Source organism: Trachurus trachurus, assembly GCF_905171665.1.
Source record: "Trachurus trachurus genome assembly, chromosome: 15".
Lineage (NCBI taxonomy): Eukaryota > Metazoa > Chordata > Actinopteri > Carangiformes > Carangidae > Trachurus > Trachurus trachurus.
In genome coordinates, this window is record NC_139906.1 from 17540638 (window position 1) to 17560148 (window position 19511).

At 40.2% G+C, this 19511-nt stretch overlaps 1 protein-coding gene across 1 annotated transcript; it reads left to right on the forward strand.

Moving 5' to 3' along the window:
• Positions 1-13019: 13019 nt before the first annotated feature.
• Positions 13020-13818, forward strand: LOC310998162 (ubiquitin carboxyl-terminal hydrolase 26-like). Its single transcript, XM_083988089.1, has 4 exons — positions 13020-13124; positions 13236-13296; positions 13403-13560; positions 13695-13818. Exons 1-4 carry the CDS (start codon positions 13068-13070, stop codon positions 13698-13700), a joined length of 282 nt encoding a protein of 93 aa, XP_083844215.1. The 5' UTR covers positions 13020-13067; the 3' UTR covers positions 13701-13818.
• The last annotated feature ends 5693 nt before the right edge of the window (positions 13819-19511 follow it).

Below are 19511 nucleotides of genomic sequence, written 5' to 3' on the forward strand. Positions count from 1 at the left end.
GAGCTCGGTGGCATTAATTGCTTGTAGGAGCTCGGTGTCGAGAAAGCCCTTGATGTGATGGATGAACGAAGGATGCAGAGCAGCACTCTGGGCCCTGATTGTGTTTCTCCTCAGTCACCACATTGCCAATACAAACCTGGACAGGCAAAGACAAACAGGAAAAAGGCCAACGAGTCACTCTCCCTCTCAAAAGACCAGCAGTAGTTACATTTAGCTTGTTAGCCTTGAAGGGGGGTCGGGGGGTGCATGCTGCATTACACAAACTTTTTTTCTTATCTGCCAAACACATCAATATTGTTTATGTTCAACACAGTGATTTTCACTAATAGTAATTGTCAGTGGCAATCATAAACATGGCTGTTTTCCAAACAGTCACATTTGCAGTAGTTTTGTTCGTGGGCCAAATCCATTTAGTGTGTAAACAGGAACTCAAACCATCCTTCATCCACTTGCATGCGTGAAGTTGAGACTTCAAATCCCCTTCACCTTCTGGCCCCTCCCTGTCAAGGTCGAAAACAGTCCAATATTCTGCTTTGCATCTCTCATCATTTCTCAGTACATCATTAAAATTGTTGATGTTTACGTGATTGTTTTCTGTTATATGGGGCTGGAGGAACAGTTCAGTGTTCTAATATTGCATTTGATCTGGAGCTCTTCAAACGTCTTCCCATAAATCCTGAAATGCAAATCATAGACCCGGAGGATTGCTGTGGTGCCTTGAGGTCTGAGTGCAGTTTTGATGGGGTGAAATTCAAAAGAATAATCATGGTTTTGGGGAATGAAAACTGAAACCGTAGCCAAGCAGGATCCTCTCTGAAGTGCTTCCGTATGCCTCCTGAGTCAGACGGCCTATGATTTCATTATTCAGCCAGTACAATATGTGTTCAGAATTCATATCGTTCCTTTTATTATCCATTCAAATCCGCCTCATTAAGTCAGCCTCTCCCTGTGCTGCTAAAATTGTTTAAGTGAAGCTCAAAAGTGCCTTGTTTAATTTCAAGCTTCATCCACAACAATAAAATACTGTTATTGTGCCCCCCAGGCCTGCTCCCGAAATAGCAGAAGTGTCTGCTTTAATAGCACAGATCACCATGAGTGTCTTTGAAAATAGATCTCGTCTGCTCCTCTGCAGTTTGGCTGACCACAACAACTAGCTTAAACTGAATGTGGGTTCTGATCCATATGGAGCCAAAATTTGACATGTATGCTGCTTGACTCCAAATGTCTGTCTGGTTATGATATACAATGTGTCTGCAAGTATAAGGCACAAAACAGACATGAAGAAATGTGGAACATTTTTACTCTTTTTCTTGATAGACAAAAAAGGATAATGTGATAAAGCTGGACTTTTAATTTGAAATAGGCCTAAGACTCGTCACATTTTGAAAATTTGTTCCCCCAGTTTTAAAAAGAAACATATAGAAGCATATAGACTTAATCTTTGTCATCTATAGCCATGCAGATTGTTGTGGTTTGTTTTTGTTTTGAGATGTCTAACAATGAAAAACTGGACTTGACAAACTTGATGAAACTCAAAACCTAAAATGATTTTAAACAACCACAGGGTCCATGTTGCAGAAAGATTTCAGTTGTTGAAAAATTATCATTGGATTCTTCATTGCTCCCAACTATTAAATGCTAAATGCTTATTCTCATCTTCAAGCGATGCATGTTGGAGAATGTGTTGACAGAATGTGGAAAATAATGTGGGATCATTTGTGGTTTTGAAAAGATGATACGTTATCAAATACTCAAGTATGCGCCCAAAATATGCATATGCATTGAAATATGGAACTCGACGACCAATATCTTATTAAAATCCTTGAACCAAGAAGAAGGCAATCTCGACATGTCTGGGAATTCAACCATCAGAGTTCATTGAAACAAAGACAAAAATCCTCATCAGAAGAGAACTATTTGGAAAAAAACCCCCAACAAATTATTTAGAGAATGTCAGAGTTATGAATGCGTGCAAAATACAAGAGAAAACATGGCGGGGAATAAACCGACAGAAGAAGCTAACACAGTGTAACAGCAGAGATTGGTGAAGGGCCAGGGGACAGAGAAAACTGGGGCTCACTCCCTCTTGTGTCCTTTATGAACGCACATGGCAGATGACCAGTTGTTGACAGCCCTGAAAGAAGTCGTCTGATTGTTTTTGGACAGTGTAGCATCAGAAAATGTGTCTCTTGCTGTCAGTCTGGCCAAAGCCACATCTCAAGCAGCTCTCGGCCTCTGCAGCATTCCAGTACTATTGTGAATAATCATAGGGGTGTGTGATGAGCACCAGAACTTCTTTCTTCTGAAACCTGGCTTACGCACGGCGCCCGGGAGGAAGGAAGCGGACGTTTACTTTTTTTCTACTGAGAGACTTAAAGAAAGATGACAGCTGACAGATGCATCGCTCTTGGTGGCCACTGGTGCTGTTTGAGGACTCGGAGTGGATCGGAGGGTGATGCTCATCAACCACTTGTCATTATCTCCTTCACAGAATACAGCTGAGCCAGGTCTGGAGGCTGTGCAGCATGTCATTTGGCTTCGAGAAAATGAGAAACTGTGTCCTTCATTTTCACACCCCCCACGTCTTTTATCGTATGGCTGCTCTTCTGCTTGAGAACTTGGGTCTTTCTGTAAAGGCTTTCATGGTGGGCGGGTCATCGGGACCATACGAGTTCCCATGGGAATGGTAGATCTGCCCGCTGCTCCAGAAAGGTGATGTACGTCAGCCATTTCGATTCCCCGCTTTACCGCTGCAAGGCTCTCACATGACATGACCCACAGTTAATTTGGATTCCTGAAACCCCAAAGCCAGCACTTTATTCTTTCTTTGTGTTTTATGTTCTTTTTTTCTTCTGTGGAGCTGCTACTGAGTGGCGGAGCTTTATCAGCCCTGCTTGCCTGCTGGGGAGATAAAAAACCTGCAGTGCTGGGTCTAATGAGTCCAGCTTGTTGATTTATTCCACCTCGAGATCCAAGTCCTGCATGTCTCCCTCCAAGTCTGCTCCCTTTATTCTTCTCCTCACTGGTTAGGTAAGTGCAGTGGTGCGGGGCGGAGTAGATAAAGTCGTTATTTTTTGTAGAGACATTTTCTGTTTCTCTCAACATTTACACTGACCACTCTCACCAGCTGGCAGCCTCGGACTGTGGAAGAAGAGGGCTTTGTGATTGAGGGCGGCCTGCTGAGCATGCTCTAAACACACCCACAGTGCTTCAGGGGAGAGGAGCTGGGAAAGGAGAGGCCTGGGGGAACACAGAGGCCTCAAAACAGCAGCCAGTGACCCGGCCTGTTGCTAACACTTTACATTATCGCCCCAACACCATTACAATGCACAAGAGACGGAAAGATCCCAGTCACAGGCTTGGACACTTCCAAGTAGAACCTACTGTAGAAAAAAAAAAGTGTTATAAATGTTAAAGGATAAGAGGGGGGCTTGGCTGTTACAGAAATAGGGGCCTGCTGTACAAAGTCAACCAAAGAAAGCTCTGTAAATTGCGTGTGTCATTATTGAGCAGGGAGGCAGAAAAAGAAAGAGTGCTGGGGTTTGAGGTTTGACAGACTTCTGTAATGTGTGGGGCACCTCAACATCTAAAAGCAAAGCCAAATAAACCAGGCATTGGTGCCAAACGTACAACTGGTTTTCAAAAAAAAGGCTTCATGCATTATTCAAAGATAAAAGCGCACATAACATGTCAGAAGAGAAAGAATAATAAACTCCCTGCAGGAGGAGGCCCAAGCGCAGCAGAGAAAGGCCGTCAGTTGTCTCATGTGTGTGTATGTGTTCAAAGACAGCGGAAGATTGATGAGGCTGTCATCTTTGGTGGTATAGTGGTATCATGGTAACAGTGTAATAGTTTAATGTTGGAGTGGAGATGATTTGAAGATGGGGAAATAATGGCTGTCAGATGGGAATGTGATAACGTCCAACAGGTGTCCATTTCCTTTCATTAGATAGGTATTCTTGCCTTTGAAATTCATTAGTGTGAATTAAGGACCTGAATTCTGTATAAAAACAAGTCTTTAAACCTAAATGTTCTGGAGAGCATTTCCTGAAATTGTGTCTCTCAGTAGCAAGCATACTGGACATTGTTAAAACAATAAATACACAGTTGTGGTTGTGGGTTTTCTCTAAATTTACATTTACTAATTATTCGGTCACTTGGGAACATTGGATCAAGAAATAAACACAAGTAAACATGGTCAGATTATACATTTTTGTCAATCAATCAATTAAATACAGTTTAAACATACATTTAAACTACATACGTTTTTGCTATTGCCGTATAGCATTGTTAGCATTTACAGCGGTACTTATTCATCCTACAGATCATTATGCAAAGTGGTATAATGACGCTGACAGGTCTTTTCTTGCATTCAAAAAAAAAGGGTTTATTACAAGAAAGAACAATGTCACAAAAATGCCGAATCCGGGAGCATCTCTGGTGCCAATGTGAGATCTCTCAGTCTCAGCCCAAAGTACTGTCCTTATATACGTTTTCTAACCTCCAAAATCCCACCTTTTCCAAACAGAAGAATGTACCAAGCCAAATGATCCATAAATTAAGACAACACCCAACCCCTAGATTTTACCCTCTGACCAGGCTATCAACCCTTAGACTAATGATGTATGGATCTAAAACATGGGTTCACAGAAAACAGACAACAGACAGAAAACAAAGGTTTTTCAGAGTACAACATTCTAAAAGAAGATAATATACTCAATATAACATTCTCAAACAAGATATGAGGATAATATACTCAAAATAAGAGGATAACATTCACTATTTTAAGAAAAGAAGAAGAGAATTGACAGAAATACTAGCAAAACAAGAGTTAACACTAACAGCACTTGTCATCACTTTGAAACAGCTCCTTGTGTGTAAAGGGGTTTGATAATAAACTGTTGTCTGAATGCATACATAACACCGGCTATGTACTGTAGCAATAGCAAAACCTTATAGCACCTTTAAAGACCTTCAGAATAACAAATAAATGTCAAAAATACATGGCAAGTGTGGCAGCTAACTCCCTATTTCATCATTTTCTTATATAAAACCCTTGGTTAGTGATGCTTCATGGTTCAATAAAAGCTCAGCATTGGTACAAGGAGCCTGCAACTTATCAAGTTTCAGTGGGAGTTTTTGTGTGTAATGATGCTGGCACCACCAAAAGTGAAATTATGAAAAGTGCCTGTGTAATTTGGTGAAATCGTGGGCATAAAAATCTAATTTAAAGATATTAAATATCAGGGAAAACATCACTTACTGGCAGCATCAATTCAGAGTGCCAGTTAAATCATTCTGAGTGCTATAATCATCCAATTCTATTTAATGAGATGGAGTCTCTCTCTGACATCCATCCAAATCACAGGTGAGAAAAATATTCGTTGTGGGTGTTTTTTTGTTTTTTTGTACCCATGACATCAGCTGCCAAATGATCCATGATATTCCATGATACAGTTCATCCCACCAGTTAAAATCAGCCAGTGTGCTTTCTGGTTGTATGACATTGTGGAAAATATTAGTGCTGAGATGCTGCACTTCAGTTTCAATACATTTCAGTACAGAAATTGTCGGTTATGAACAGTGGATGCCAACCCCTCTATTTATCTAAAATCCCATGTTTGGAATGAAAATTGCTGCAATGCTAGAGTCACTGTTGTCTCCTCTCCTCTGCAAAGTCAGAAGCAGTTGTATTCCACTACCTCTTGTGTTTTCCATACACTCGCTAAGGCCAACTACTTTTTTTCTTTCTTTTTTTTGCCATGAAGTGAAATCAAATTGCAAAGGTTTTTTTTCCCCCTGTCTCGTTAAACAGGCTTCCTCGTTTAAGTTTCCAGCCTGTGTTCTCTCTGGGGTCTTTACCTGGTAAACAGCAGAAACATCTAAATCGGTGGAAAATGTGCCTCATGGTGTTGGGGAACAAAGGTATTAAACATTACAAGCACATCATCTGGAGACCCCAGACTGAACAATAATGAAATGTGAAGTAAATATGGGTCTAATGAGAGGGACGAGGGACTGATAAACAGAAGAGAGGGAGATTTTTTGTGGTATTTGAAATGCAGACATTGTGCACAATCGGAAGAAAGAGTCACAGTGAATGTTGGTGCACCCACATTTCTAGGCTTATATCTGATGTCTTAGTAATAACACAAACAAATCCAAACAACCTGCAGATTTCCAGCACGGGTTTATCTTTGTCCAAGAGAAGCAGAAATTAGCATGCTGCCCCCTCTCTGCATGCATGCATGTCACTGTCTATTAGTATGTACAAGTCTTGGTGCCTGGGAGGGTGGAGGAAAAGGATGTCGGGGAAAGCCCTGGTGAGGTGTTTCCTCATGGAATCCCCCTCCAAACGTCGCTCACTCGTTGGAGTTTCCAGCCACTTGAGAGAAAAACACTGTTATTTTAATACACACGCTGCTCAGTCACATAGCTGCACACATGAATGCAAACGCGCCAAACCATACACAACCTTTTTTTATGATGAACAAACAAGGTATTAATGTTCTCTAATATTCTCAATTTTGTCTTGGCTTGTACAGGATTCTGGCTCAACACAGACCAGAAGAGTGTCTACGTAGACCAGACTGTTAAATTGTTTGCTCTCCACAGTAAAGCAGTGTGATAGGAGAATACTGTGAAAATAAAAAAAAGAGTAACGGCCTCCTTATGTGTTTTACAGCCCCTGTTATAAGGTCACAGGCACAGAGTGGTCACGGCTCGGTAATAGTTGCATGGCTACGGTTGATTTCAAGGGTCTGATTGATGCTCTCCAATAATGATCTCCTTGTCCCATGCTGTGAGGTTCACTAATTGTTAAACAGACTGAAATATGGGTTTGTACTTTAGCAACGGCATGACGGGCTTTTGACCCAGGGCCATCTGTTAGTTTTAGCAAAAGTGTAAGACTTGCCTGAGACTGTTGGCATCACAGGATTTCTACATTTGTATGTTTTTCTTTGCAAATATCACAGAAGCTCTTACCCATGATTGCATGGACACCAAAAGGGACTATGTCTTTCTAAGAGCCACTGCGTCTTCTTTCACTACCAGAAAGCGGTGCTTTGACGAGCTGAAAGAAATTTGATTGATCATGTATGTGGGTGGAAAGAAGAAAATGATGAATTTATCAAAGTGTTTTTGGCTGTCAACTTGTAGCTTCCTTGACGTGTGTGGGAAAATGTCAGGAAGTTAGGGTGAGGTCACACTCATGCACCCACCCAAGCACACACACACACACACAAAATAAAACATTAAAATACACAATTTTGTGCGCAAGAATGTACAATGATTAATGGCCATTCATACAGTCTTTAAGTACCTGATAAATGATGCTTTGAATAGGAATTAATGATCTCTGCTGTCCTTGCATACGTGCACATAAATGGCAATTTGCATGTGTAATGCCTCATGTGAGAATGAAGATATCTAGCTGTCAACAAACACCCTGGGTATTGTGGACGCTTTTGTCTTCCCCTGCTTGCCGTCTCGCTTCACAACATCAGAAATAAAAAGGGAGATGCCACTCTCCAGCACAGATTTGCATGCGACAGCTTCAAAGTAAACATGTTTTCTAATTCTATTCTACCTCCAAACCTTTAAGCGCTGCTCTGTGCACACATCCCACAAGGACATTTATGCAACAGAGCTACCTGCACACTCAGTCCTGGTACAAACTCATGAAAAACACACAGATTACAATGGCAACCTGTGCTCCAAGATATACACATCTCTATCTTCACCAGCCTCTGGCACGGTCCTGCTGCCCTCTCTTTGTGCTCTAAACAACATCTTCCCGTCTTTAAAGAATGCCTCTGATGGGCCTCTTTGACATGCATTGTTTGTGCAGGAGAATTTAGACCCTCAGCCCCTGGCCTTGGCCCTCATCTGCAATCCAACTATAGGCAGGGTTGCCACTGTGACTAATGCCTCATAGACCTGCTGCTCTGAGTGTGTGCGTGGTTGAATGTCTGTGCGTGTGCATGTGTGAGTGTGCGTGTCAGCGAAAGAGAGAAAGTGTGACTAATGCCTACAGAATGGTATTTATACATTAGGGGGCCATTAGTAGTTTAGGCTCCTGGGTGGAACAGCAGGGAGGGAGACAGGCATTGTCGTGGCCCCCGTCACCCCTATCATAGGCAGCTTCACACAGGCAGCGTTCCTGCGGCACACAGCCATTTTTAGGATGTTAGAGAAACAAACAACAGCTGCCTGTGCACTGGAGAATGTTAAATAAACATGCTATCTAGGAAGGGTATCTTGATCAATAATATGAACTTGCTCTCACTCACTCACTTATCTCTTGCCTCTTTTTCAAATACTAGCCTGATTCAGCATAGTTGATTTTGCCTGAATGCTTGCTGTGTTTTTTTTTTTTTAACACACATTTTAATTTTCATATTTAGGCTACTGAAGTCAGATACATCTTGCTTTAATACATCTTTCATGAAATATGGAGGAAATATGTTAAAACCCTGTAGGTGGTGTGCTATTGTTTGAACCAACTATCTGCTATGAGCCATTTTCTGCTGCTAGTGTGTTGTAAGTTATGATTTAGCTAACTAAAGTAAGGTAGCTGATAGCGTTCATTTCCAGTGTTGACTTGTCATTTCCTTTTCACATGGCTGTGGTGGTTTAGTTAGCCTTTTACTTTTTTGATATTACCTTATAAAACACGTTTGATTTTACTCAGGAATTGAACATGTGGTTGTGTGTATTTTGAGCAAGGCTATGCGGTATTGGTAGGTTAAAGTTATGAAGAACTTAAGAACAATTTATGAGTATTTTTCTTGTTTATTTCCACTTATGTTACAACATTTCAGGGAGGGAAACATTGTAGTTTACACTCAACAACATTTATTTTACAGTTTGAGTTAAACAAGTAAAACACTGTAACATCTCAGTTCACTGAAGCATATGCCTGTATTACGCTATGTTCTCATTCACCCTGAAGACTCAATTTTTTTTTTTTAATTATTTGACCCCAAATAATGAGTTAAATGATTTTGGTTATCAATGTTAACATTCACATGCTGGATATATATTGTAAAAATATTCAATAATAAATCCAATGCATTTCAAATGGAGGATACATATTCTAAAAAAATATAAATCCAATGTATTTCTAGATGTGTTTTTAAATGGCTGTAGCAACAGGTTCCAATTGGGTTTTTGAAGGTAAATAAACTTGTTTCTCTGTATTTTTATGAATTTCTCTGTTTGGGCCTTTTGAAACAGATCCAATTTTACAGCTTACATTCATTTATATCATGTTTATACTCATTGTTAATGCCATTATGACAAGACATTCCGGAATTGTCATCATCATAGCAGAGAATCTTGAAGTAAACTATCACTATTGTGGCAGAACACAGTCACAGTAGTACGTTAGTGGTAGAGTAGGAGAGATAGATTACGTTTCAGTCCAAGTTTGACTTCGACAGAGCATTTTAAGATGATTCGCCTGTGTTCCTGCATCTCAGAGGTTTGTTTTCTAGACAAATTACACATTTTCTGTCATTTCTTTACAATGTATTTAACCTTGTCAATGGTAAACGGTGAAACAATTCCAACTTCGCAATTCTCACTGCTCTAGTTTATATTAGCTGTGAAGATATATTATGTTTCAATTAATCTAACACATTTTTTTTTTTTTATCCGTACAGCGTTCGGTTTCCGTTATAGAAACGGTGGGAAATGAGAGAAATAACATCCACCGCTCTTGGGCAAGGTAAGGAAGTTCATACTTAAGAAACAGTTTTCCTTTGCTTCAGTTACATAGACAAGTTAATCATCCTTCTTATTCAGTGTGTTGGATAATTTTACAATTTTAAAGAAATTGTGTGTGTAAAGTGTCTCAAGACACAAGCATTTATCCTGTTGGTAGAGTTGTAGACACCTGACCTGGACTCATGACTCTGATTCATCAGAATCGTGATTGAGTTGTAATTGGTTCAGATGTTTTACTATGGTATACCCTAAAGACATTTTTCAGCAGTGTACATACTGGTCTACTCACTATTATTTTTCTTTTGTCACTCAGGCCTTTTAGGAGAAACAAAGGTAAGACCACTCTTCCTGGCTACATATCTGTATTCCTTCGGCTCCTTTGTTAGCTTGGAGACTAAGTGCCTCAGAGAATTTCACAAGATGTTGAAATTAAAACTTTTTATCCTGCCAGTGTTAATGCAAGACTGTATTTGCTCTTTGCCAGAAACTGATTTATCTGTTCAAATGTTTCCCCAGCCAATCATTAAATTCAGTCAAATAACAATAATTGTTTCTCTCTTTTACCAGTGTCCCCCCTTCAGATAGCACAACCAGAAAGAAAGGAAAGCCAAAATGGTGGGAAAGAAAGGTATGTGTGTTTGACACATAGTGAAGGGCTCAATGTGAACATGTGAAGAGGTTTATTAATTGATTAGTGTTTCTGTAGTGCATGATTTAACCACAGTGTTGAATGAAAAAAAAAAGGTTTTTGTTTTAAGTATTGAAGATCATCATAGCTTTGCTATTTAATGTTAAACCAATCATTTATTTGTGTAGGAACAATGAAAATTGCTGTATTTAATACATGTATTACACATGTATACTATTAATGCAGTCAAAAATGCAAGTTGTACTCATCCTGAAAAACATAAAATCTGTTCTAGTAAATATTATGCTGAATTTGGTCTGCAATCTATGACACTAATAAAAACAAAAAACCAACTGTGTTCCTCTTGATCTCCAGAGTTGCCACTCCTATCGCCATTGCAAAGGCAGATAATCAAAGAACACCATGGTGGTGTCGCCTCCTTGGTGGACTCTCGGTATGTTTGACTGTTTAATTTGCTTCATATTAAACAAATGTACATAGTAAGAATTGCATTTGAACATCTGTGTTATCAACAATATGTTATTTGACATACTTTATCCTAAATACTGTTTTGTCCCCTACAGACAAAGGTAGATAATTCCAAAAATGAGAAACAAAGGTAAGACTACTCTTCCTGGCTACATATCTGCATTCCTTCAGCTTGTTTGTTAGCTAGGACACTAAGTGCCTCAGAGTGCTCTTTAGATGTGGCTCCAGCCAATCATTAAATTCAGTCAGATGACAATAATTGTTTCTCTCTTTTACCAGTGTCTCCCCTTCAGATGGCAAAACCAAAACGAATGGAAAGCCAAAGTGGTGGGAAAGAAAGGTATGTTTGACACATAGTGAAGGGCTCAATGTGAACCTGTGAAGAGGTTTATTAATTGATTAGTGTTTCTTTGCATGATTTAACCACAGTGTTTGTTTACCTCAACAGAAAAAATGTAGAGTTTCGCCCATACTTATAGAAGAGACCCCACGAGAAAACACACCTATGAGGAAGACCCCACAAGAGAAAACACCTATGAAGAAGACCCCACAAGAAAACACACCTATGAAGAAGACCCCACAAGAAAACAGGGTGGTTGAATGTAAAAGCCAAAAGGAGAAAAGGGAAAAACCAAATATCATTAGTGTTCCTCAAGCTCAGCCCAAACTGCCATCCAACCAGACACATAGACTTCAGCACATCAGCTGTCTTGGGTAAGTACATCTGGATGTCCATACACACACAAGAAAACAAGTCTAACAGACATCAAAGTCAAATCAAAGTGAGACAGTTAAAAGGACATTAACTCCAGTTTGTGAACACATCATTGAATCATTTATGATACTGACTGTTTGACTTGTTCTGTTTGTGTGTCAGATTCCCAAACCCAGCACAGATCTGTTACATGAACTCCTGCCTCCAAAGCCTCCTCACACTGGACGACTTCACTGGAGACATCATTCAGCAGGAGCGGGTTTTGAGATTGAGCCCTGATGCTGCAATCCTTAGGTACAGCACCCTTCTGACAGAAATACTTATTTTATCCTCAAGTTGTAGCCTGAGCACCAAAGTGTTTGAAGTCATGGACTATGCCTCTAACTCATCCCTTTGCCTCTCTCCAGATCATTATTAGACATTCAAAGGTCCCACTTCTCCGGTGAGGCCTTCGTTAAACTCCGACTTCTGTCTGCGTTCAAGAAGGCAGTGGCTTGTAATGACCCAGAATTTAAAAATCTTGACCAGAAAGTGAGTAAACAGGTTTCATAGTTTGTTTGTTTTAAACATCTTCCTGATAGTTTCTGCTTAATCATTTAAACCCCTCTTTCCATTTGTGTGTATGCATATTTACAGGACGCTCATGAGTTTTTGACATCCGTGCTGAACCAGATCAGATGGTTGACCTCCGATCTCCAGGTGTTGGGTCTTAGCATTGACCGGATCTATCGCTGTCCAGTGGAGAACAACTTTGTATTTAAAATGCACAACATCAGGAAGTGCAAGAGGTAAACTAGGCAGTTGCACACAGTTCATTTTGGTGAACTGAACATTAACTACTGGTGAATATTCCACTGACAATTCTGCTACATAATAACCATATTATCTGTTCAATTTGTAGTTGTCATACAATGTCTACCAGGGAGGAGGATTACACTAACCTGTCCCTGGACTTGCTTTATGGTTATGGAACTGTACAAGACATGTTAGAAAATTATCTTGGGGTAAGAAACAACTCTCTATTCGCATTAGAAAACTACTATTATAACAATAAATAATATAGAAAACACAACATTTTTCAATCTTGCTATAATTGCTTGCATAAGTATGTGTATGGATATGTAAATGTATAGTGTTGTACACCCAAATCATGTAGAAGTGAACTAATGTTGGTTTTGTGCTGTTATGCAGGAGAGGGCATTGAAGTTCAACTGTGAGTGTGGTGGTACAACATCAGGCCAGCGCTCATCATTTGTTAATCTTCCAAGGTAAGTGACATCAAATCCATCACATCCCATGACCGTAGTGCACGATAATGGTGTTGGTTCGCCCATCGGTATGAGTAATTATGAAATGTTTATGGTGAAAAATACCAACCAGACTATGTTATAACACTACATTAATCTGTCTGTCACCTGGTGCTCATGTCTCTTCTGTCTGTCTGTCCACAGAGTGCTGGTCTTACACCTCAAGCGGTTTAGCTATTCATCAGGCTTCGACGTCATGAAGAACCATGACAGTGTGGTCCTGTCCAGAGACCTGGTTGTGCCGTCTAATCAGGTACAGAAACACTAAATGACCCGATAACAAACAATGCCAACAGAGTGGGTTTATATGAGTAAATGTTTGGAGATGTGTGGACTAACTCTGATAAATTGTGTTTCTTCTCAGGGTGGTAGTTGCTACAGTTTGGTCAGCACCATCAACCATATCGGTAACACTACAAGATCAGGTATGATAATCTGTTGTTTTCCTTAAGCTCACACAGAATCTAAGAAATAATCATACCTTCATAACACCCAAAGCAACCCACTTAATTACGTTTGTCCTCCCGCTAGGACATTACACCTGTGATGCGGTGGATCCTGATGTGGGACGAACTGATGTAACCGACCGCTGGTTCACATATAGCGATAATGTGGTTAATGAAACAAGCGGAGCCTCTGTTTGCAACCAGCGAGAGCAGACATCCTACATTCTGTTTTACAAAAGACAAGTAAGTCAACTGTCACATGTCCGCTCATGTCAAACACATCAGATGATGCAGTAGAGATGAAATTATAAATTACATTTGAGAAGAAGGATTTAGAAATTCACTTATATTCTTTTTCTGTGTGTTTCTATTCTCAGGACTAGACAGCCGGACACTTCCATGAACGAAAACCATGAACGAAAACCATTTGCACTTCTCGTCTGCAGCTGACCAGGTGACAGACCGCACTGTAGAGGTGATGTTCATTTGGTGAGTAGAGCCACAAAGGATTAGAGTCATTCAGCTGCGTTGTTTAGACTTGACATCACATGTTCGAAAGTGTATTTCTCTGGAAACCTCTGCCATTGTCTCCTACCACGGTAAAGATACGTTTGTGGTAATGTTAATGTTGTGTGATGAAACAACCGAAACTGCTGCTTTGCCACCTCTCAAACGAACAACAAGCAACAAGCAAGTCCCACTACCAGGATAACATCCACCATCCCTTAGGAGGAGGGGCCCCCAGAGAGCCTGGTTCCTCCCAAGGTTTCTCTCTCTTACAGGGAGTTTTTCCTTGCCACTGTCGCCCAAAAAGCACAAATCACAGCTCCTTTGAGCAGTGATTCTAATTCTAATTGGACTTTAGGTTTAGGTGCATGGCTTGCTCTCTGGGGGAGAAGAAACAATGGGCCCAACTAGGTAGGACGAAACAACATGAACGTCTGTCCCATCTCTCTCTCTCTCTCTCTCTCTCTCTCTCTCTCTCTCTATCTATCTCTCTATCTCTATCTCTATCTCTATCTCTATCTCTCTCTCTCTCTCTCTCTCTCTATAAATAAAAATAAAAAAAATAAAAAATATGCTCAGTGTTTTGTCTTTAAATATATTTTTTATGAACTATGAGCTATTTATAATCTGCTGCTACTCTGGATGTTGACTGAACTAAAGTCTAATCTTACTGTAACTACCTCTGTGAACATTAACAAGCACACACTGTGAAATTAATTACATGTGTGAATATAATTGAATGTAGTTGAGTATAGCATCATTTTTTGAATACACAACACATTTTAAGAGGAGAATTTCCATGTTTACTTTGGAGACAAACTATGAAGCATTGGGTGTATTTGAAATGTTCACATCAAGCCCACAAAACGGAAGCAAGTTCAAGTTCACATTTTCCACTCATCGAGCTGAGGAAGATGCAACAAAAAGGTGGTAGTTTCGATATGCATTAAAACGAAAAAATAAAACAATATAGAAGCTGAAAGTAATCAGTCATATAAGGTTAAGAGAGGTGGGCGCTGTATGCTGTCTCAAATTTGAGTTCTACCATACTACATACTTGCTAATTTGAGTCCAATGCATTCATACTGACTGTTATGGCAACATGTCTATCACACTGATTATGTCAGGGGTCATTTTTGACCCATTTATAGAAGAGTGTACGTTTCAATGGCCTGTTCATGTAATGGTTGACAATATACAGATTTAACTGCGTAATTTGAATTCTTATTAAGAAGAAGTTGGGTTTTTTTTGTGAACAGCTGCACATTGTTATAACCTGTAAGTATTTTTAGCTTACAATCACCATGACTATGTTAAGGCCTCTCTTTCCATAATGTTTTCAAAGTCTAGACTAGTCCAGACAAGGAAAGCAATACCTTTCAATGAAGGAAAGGCCATGCATTCACAAAATGTACCCAAAATGTAGTGGATTCAGATTAGCTGTTTGTATAACACAGAGGCAGTAGAGACATGTAGAGAAAAGCTGCAAAAGACACTGGAAGTAAAACACAAAGATGTGAAGCCAGCAACAGTGTACAACAATATCTGCAAGACAAACAAGATATAAAACACATGAATTCATAATCACTGGGATGCAAAGAGAGGATTCATAAGGCATGCTCTTACAAAATTAAACTCTTTAATTTAGTACTGGAGCAGTGTTAACCATCACAGTGGACACTGGCTCTAATTTTGACATTTGGTTAAACTTTGCAACGGCATGAAAGGATTTCTCAGAGCATAAATGTTCAAGTGTTTTGGTTATTTTGTGTCATGCACAGTGAGGTAGTACACCAAAGTCAAGGTTTGCCCTTCATTGGGTGGTGTTGGAAGACCCAACGTGTGTGTATGTGTGTGTCAGAGAGGCTGTAACGAAAGGTGTAAAAATACCAAACCGCTCCAAGATAAACCCTGTCTCCCACGGTCTGACATTTACAGAGGCCTGGAGCGTGGGAGCATGTGAGGGGGTTGCCCTGTGTTGTGCACACTGTAGTGTGTGTGTGTGTGTGTGTATGAGGTTTCCCTCCACCTAGGAGAAAAGCTCCATTGATGTAAGATGGTACTCCTGTCCATGTCAAGTGCTGACCAGGGTCAACTCTGGGATTTTCCACAGGTACACAGTTGTGTATGTGTGAGTTTGCATGTTCCCCCATGTTTACATGGAACGCTGTGACGTTTTAAAGTGTGTGATTCATGCGCAATTGAAGGGGGAAATCTGTTTTCATGCAGCAGGGCTTCACGAAGGGGACGGACTTCCCTCTGGAGGCTCGGGGTTGGAGAAGGAGGTTTCAGAATCACAGTGGTTGAAATGCACATTCACAGGCTGATCTGAGGCCCTTTAAAAACACCTTTTATGGGTTTGTTACAATGCATATAATTACAGGTGAAATATTTATTAAACCTATGTAAAAGAAAAATATTTAATCAGATACTCATGAAGGAGCCAGTAGCTTTTGCATTTTTTTCACCTCTGTTTTTGGTGCTCCTCTGATGTGTAGCCAAGAGTTGGAACAAATATATGCTCAGACAGCCAGGCCTCCTATCTCTATCTATGGCTACAAAAACTACAGAAAGAAAATGGAAAAAAAAAAATCATGCTGTACATGTAATTATATAATCCATCTAAAGAGGCACTGTTGGTGTTAAAATGATAGCCTACAGAAATATAATGTGGTTTGCTCCAAATTGTTCTGTACTGTACATTGTATGCTAACTTTGTTGAGCAGTAGGTTCTCATTTGACAACTGACATTTTGACACTTGTGCATAATTGTCAGTGATTTTTAATCTAGCAAGAATCACTATGAGTCTGTATACTACAAACAGGCAGTGATTGCACACATTGGCCACTTCAAAACACAAATCTTCATTTTTGTTCATTTCCGTGTTTAATTGTCTGCACCATCACTTCTTCAGACGGAGACTGAACCTTTTACATAGGAAATTTACATGTGGCTTGAGGTCATTAAAAAGGCTTTGAAAAATATAAGCTGTCCTTTCTGCCAGACTGCCGTGTTTTTGCTCCAGCCCTGTCACCCTTTCCAGCAGGCCCCTGCCAGAGACCTGTCAGGTCAATAATATATGACCTTTGGCAGTGTACATCTGATAAAGTTCCTCACTTTACGTGGTGACAGCCTGTATTGGAGTAATTTACCGGGCTTCAATAAAGGAGCACTCAGCTCCTTTTGCCTCCTCTGGCTCAGTGGTTTGTGACAGGCAAGTGGAGGAGCAGCCCAGTCAGTGACCCGCCATGGTTGATGTTCATCACAATGACACTGACCTACTTAACTGCCATCTCCTCTTGGATGTCAAAGAAATGACCGGCTGACATTTGTAGAAAAGCCTGGTCAATATTAGTCAGGCATGACAAATAACCTGCACTCTGTCTGATAACAGCAGCTACTCACTAAATAAAAGACAGAAGAGAAGAATGACTCTTTAGTGAGTCGCACCCATTTCTTATCCTGCATCTCATTGGTGTTGTCTTTCAGAAGGTAGGTTAATTTGCTACTAAGTGTGCTCCGAGCGTACACACACGCCTAAGTAGAGGCCATCAAAGCTAATGTCTCAACTTGAATTAGACACAGATTGATGGTGGTGAGGCAAAGAAGGCTCCTCCGCCGCGCTCTTAGTAAGAGGCAAATGTGGGAGGCAGTGACCTGGAGCAAAGGTCTCATCAGTGCCTGTCCCCGTCTGAGGCCCCTCCGCCTGTCAAAGTCACATTTTAATCGCAAACATAATTTGAATTTACACTAATGAATACAAATGACTCCCAGGACTCCACAAGCTGAGAGTAATAAATTATTATCGCTGCTAACAATCGCATTTCTGAAGCCCTTTTTCAATTAGCTGCCCCTGTGGAGATGATCATGGAGGGCTCGCTCAAATGAAGATAAACGACACCCCTTGCAACGCCGTGCGTCTGCTCCTCTGATTTAATGGCTTTCTAATTCAGGAACATCTTCGACGTGACGAGGTGTGGGCCTTTTCTCTTTTTTTTTCTGTCTCTGAGCAGAGCTGTGATGAGAAAGTCACTTAATTGAAAGCAGGTGTTAATCAACCTTGCTCTGATGTGGCCGTCTGATTTAGGAGTTTGACAAAGAGAAGATCGTCCTTGCCACTCAGTGACACAGACCATTCAGTTCACACAGAGGGCTTTTTTGTTGCACTAGGCAGTTGTCTTTTTTGTTTTTTGTCTAGTCCATTTAGCTCCATTTCTGCAAATATACCATCATCTATGATACATGATTAACATCTGATGAATTGATCTGAAAGGCAGCATTTAGGATCAGAGGCGATATGTATCTATCATGTTGTTAAATTTAGGGTATATTTTACATTTATTTTTGGGTACCACAGTAACCTTTAAAATAAAAGTGACTTATAATTTTTTTGAATTTTTTTATGGCATTGGTGTTCCCCTCAGTGAAGAGCATCAGTAAAACCAGTTTTTATCCCCATTGTCAGGTGCTCATTTAGTCTGGCTGCTTGGAGAGGTCACATAATAATACTTTAATTACAGAGAATTATGGTTGTGGAAAAAGGCCTTTCCTTCTTTTGGTTCAGTTGGGCTCGGTGAAGCTCCAGAGCATACAGACCAAACACCTAAAATACAATACTATGAAACTTTCTGGCCCAGGATAAGGATAAATGCAAAAGTGTATTGATTTCCGCCTCTGATGTAGTTGTGTCAGTAAAATAAATCAGTGTCTTAAAGCTCCATAATGTTCTTTGTTGCATCCATCCTTTACATTCTTGTATTATCTGCACTGAAACCCTCAGGCAATTGTAATTATGTTGGAATCACTCTCTTGACATATCACATACTGTAAAACATAATAATTACAGATGCTATAATGTGTTGTAGTTTGTCTTGTATTGAATGTTACTGCCAGATTTAGTCAAACACAATGGAAAACATTCTCACGAAATGGCACAAATTTACGGGATATAGCTAACACTTCCAGAAAATTAAAATCCTTTTTCAGGAAGCACCACTGGATTTAATTCCAGACCCTGCTTGCAGCTCACCACAGAAAACCCAGCTCACCCTTTACATAACCAACTTAAGATAATTACAAGTGAACATACGAGAGGAGGCCGTAATCATAATCGGCTTCCTTTGACAAGTCTGAGGTTTTTGTAGAGTCTGGAAAGCCACATAAGTGACATTCTGCTCGGAGAGTGGATGAATGGCTCTCTGTGTCTCTGTCAGTGGGCTGTCATCATCGAGGAGCCTATGGGGTCGACTTACAAAGGGCACAATCAACAACAACTCAGAAAATCACATTAATTCTCGTTTATTTTGTTGCTTGAAACTCAATCAAATACCACATTCTGGAGGACAGAGACAGCTCAGTTCAGTGTCCATGGTGTTACGCATTTGGTATCTGTAGCACATGGAAATTTTCAGAGGTGTTTCAGGCTCTTGCACTGTGTCTGTGACATTGTGGTATTTGCTGACTACCACTGTGTGCGGTACACAGGTGGATCAACATTACGTTCTCTCCATCATTCGCACTAGTCTCATAGCAGAACTTTTTGGCTTCAGAGGGCAGCTCCAAGAGCTCTGGAGAACAAGTGTATACGCTTCCTGTCCAGCACCAAAATAACAGACAGACAAAGGTAGTGAGTACAGAATAGTAAATATATGGTGTTAAACATGTAGCATCTTAAGAGTAGCCTAAA